Source organism: Colobus angolensis, unplaced genomic scaffold (assembly GCF_000951035.1).
Source record: "Colobus angolensis palliatus isolate OR3802 unplaced genomic scaffold, Cang.pa_1.0 Scaffold208, whole genome shotgun sequence".
Lineage (NCBI taxonomy): Eukaryota > Metazoa > Chordata > Mammalia > Primates > Cercopithecidae > Colobus > Colobus angolensis.
The window spans coordinates 781,981-785,192 of NW_012115244.1; the positions used below are offsets into that span (position 1 = coordinate 781,981).

Below are 3,212 nucleotides of genomic sequence, written 5' to 3' on the forward strand. Positions count from 1 at the left end.
GGACTGGGCCTACCAGCCGTCCAGGCTGCCCACGCTAACCACAGGGCCGAATCTGGAGCAGCCCAAGGGCCACACAGCTAAGCCGAGTGCGCGAATGCTGACCTTGTGAAGGCGATTCCCACCGTGTGGCTGTGGGGGATGGAAAAAGGCTGCTTAGAAAGATGTATGAGACCTTTGAGCAATCAGCTATGTTTCAGAAACAGGGCCTGCTCGGAATGTGTATTTGGTGGGATTCTAACCTTAGGGACGCTTCTTTCTTCTGAGATACCGAGGTCTTTGGCGAGTGACACAGGAAGGCCCTTCCTTTCCTAGTTGGGTTCTGACAGCTCCCAGGCAGTGGTTTATACAACCAACACGAAACATTTCTAGGATCCACCCGATTCCTCCCCTCATTGATATTCAGGAAGCAGCTCTCCTTCCCCTGCCTTCAGCGCAAGTTTGCTGAGCTTTTGTTTAATTTGTGAATAGTTCTTGCTGGAAGTCCCTCACCCAGAGACCAGCGCTCCCAACTGCCGAGCGGCGGGGAGGTAAGTGCTCAGACATTAAGCCGTTAAGTAGAGGCGTATTTTACAATCTCTTGTTTAGCTACCAACTGGAGCAGTTTAATGTGCTTGAGTCCCCCGCGTGATGGGTGCATGGATGAAGTTGCCGATGGAAGTTGTCAGGTGTTTTTGCACCTGGAGGGCCCACATGGATCAATGAAGCATTTAAAGTGTAGAATCTCACCCTGAACCCAGACTATTCAGGTCTGTTTTTCCAGGAAAGTTATTTTTTTTCACTTTTAGATTCAAGTGCTCATTTTCTTCTTCAAATTTAGAGCACTTCAGTATGAACAATATCTCTTCTGTTAAAAAATATTTCTTGGAAACAACTTATTGAATTTTCTTCAGAGTGGTCAAAACCAATGATGATTTTATTCCAGATAAAGAACTGGTGACACGTGGCTGTACATTCAGCACAGCTGTGGTGTCCCCAGGTGCCATGACCCAGGAGCCATTCAGAGAGGAGCTGGCCTATGACCGGATGCCCACACTGGAGCGGGGCCGGCAAGACCCCGCCAGCTACGCCCCGGACACGAAGCCGAGCGACCTGCAGCTGTCGAAGAGACTGCCCCCCTGCTTCAGCCCCAAGACGTGGGTCTTCTCCGTGCTGATGGGGGTGAGTAGCTCTACACCAAGACCTTGAAGGGCCATGAGCACCTGGTCCCTCTGGTGATGGACCGCGGCACCCTGGAGCCCCGGGTGGGACAGAAAGAGCAACTCTCAGACTAACCCTGATGCTGCAGAACTCTTGGGTGCTGACGAGCTTGTTTTGCTTGTGTTTTCACAGTTATTTTTATTAATTTATGGGTGTCTGTTGTGCCAGCCTCGAGCTGCTCCAGGCTGTGGCTGAGTCCCACCAAGGCAGGGACAGTCCCGGGGCCACCCATGGGCCCCGGGAGCCTCCATGACCCTCGGCTCTGGGGGTCCAGAGTCCTCCGAGGGGTCACCTGCAAAGGTGGGAGGAGGTGTCTCAGGCCCTCAGGTCAGGCCTCAGTGAGAGAACCTCAGGGACCTCCTCCTCCTAGGGGGAGCCGCAGGGGCCGGCTGGGAGGGAGCTGGTGCATAAAGGAACAGGCCTGGGGCGGACGGGCAGCGCCAGATGTCCGAGGGACTTCCCTGGGGCCCTGGCCATTCCCGGCACTGTCGTGGGCACAGAGATGATTGGCGGAGCCACTTGGGCCTGAGTGTGTACAGCTGCTCAGAGCCAGGCCGCAGGACAGGCCTCTCTGCAGGGACTCCAGGTTCCGGGCAGCTTGGGCTGAGAATGAGATCCAGGCCGCAATCTCTCCCCTCCCTGTGCCCTCGCCTCCGCCAGCAGCCCCTGCAGCACCCACAGTGGTCCTGTCCACCTCCCATGGCCTGAGCATGCCTCACCAAGACAGGCGTCTGCCTCGGAGCTGGGTGATGGCGGCCATCTCCGGGCTCTGCCCTCCTCCGCCCGGTGCCCTGGACTTAGTTGCAGCCCCTCCCCTGCCCAGGCCAGGTCCCCTCTGCCCCAGACCTCGCTTCCTCTGCCAGGACCCTGGGTCCCAGTGACCTTTGACACTGACTCCCCTCTGTCTCACCTCTGCGGTACTGTGCATGAGAGAGAGCCCCCTCCCTGCCTCACCCCTGCGGTGCTGTGCGTGAGAGAGAGCCCCCTCCCTGCCTCCTGCTAGGGTCTTCCCTGCTTGGAGCCCCTAGGCCTGGAGCCCCTGCCTGGAGGGATCTTCTTCCAGATCTGGAAATTAGGTTCTGCAGACGGAGGGGGATGGGCAGTTGCTTTGCAGTCTCGCGTCTGGACCTGAGTATGAGATCCGGAAGACTCTGTACACACAACATGTTGGGACAGGGGTATTTTGTGGGGAGAGGTGCCATTCCTTGCTCTAAATATTGGCAGATCCCCTTCCTTCTCTCCTCCAGATAACAGCATGGGGGTCCATGCTCCGACATGGCTGGGGGAGGCTGGTCCATATCCTGGGCTGCAGTGGGGCTGTGTCTGTCCTACAGGAGAAGTCCAGGTTGGGCGGGCCCCGGGTGCAGGTGCGGTTGATGCTGGGGGCCGTGGGTGAGTCACCAACACGCAGAGACAGTGAAGTGGAAGCTGCAAGGTCGGTGTCTAGCCGGGGACGGGGTGCGTTGTAACCTGGGCTTCTGTCGCTGTCTTGCAGAGCTGCCTCCTGGTGACCTCAGGGTTTTCGCTGTACCTGGGGAACGTGTTCCCTGCCGAGATGGATTACTTGCGCTGTGCTGCAGGCTCTGTAAGCAGCTTCCTCCAGGCCTGTTCCAGTGCCCGAGCTCGCCGGCACATGCTCAGGTTTCTTTGCTCTGAGATGTGCAGGTTTCTGTCACCTGTACCTCCTTCAAATCTCCTCATATGGGCCGGACACGGTGGCTCACGCCTGTCATCCCAGCACCTTGGGGGGCGCAGGCAGGCGGATCACCTGAGGTCAGGAGTTTGAGACCAGCCTGACAAACATGGAGAAACCCCATCTCTACTAAAAATAGAAAAATTAGCCGGGCGTGGTGGTGCGCGCCTGTCATCCCAGCTACTCGGGAGGCTGAGGCAGGAGAATCACTTGAACCCGGGAGGCGGAGGTTGCGGTGAGCCGAGATCAGGCCACTGCACTCCAGCCTGGCGACAAGAGTGAAACTTCAACTCAAAAAAAAAAAAAATCTTCATATGACTTT

At 57.0% G+C, this 3,212-nt stretch overlaps 1 protein-coding gene across 1 annotated transcript in view; it reads left to right on the forward strand.

Annotated features, from left to right (window-relative positions):
• Positions 1-504: 504 nt before the first annotated feature.
• MLC1 (megalencephalic leukoencephalopathy with subcortical cysts 1) overlaps positions 505-3,212 on the forward strand; it is a 28,333-nt gene continuing 25,625 nt past the window's right edge. The window contains exons 1-3 of the mRNA XM_011942269.1: positions 505-527; positions 977-1,158; positions 2,693-2,782. Of these exons, the coding sequence (XP_011797659.1) occupies positions 982-1,158; positions 2,693-2,782 (267 nt within the window). The 5' untranslated portion in view covers positions 505-527; positions 977-981. The remainder of the gene's footprint in view (positions 528-976; positions 1,159-2,692; positions 2,783-3,212) is intronic.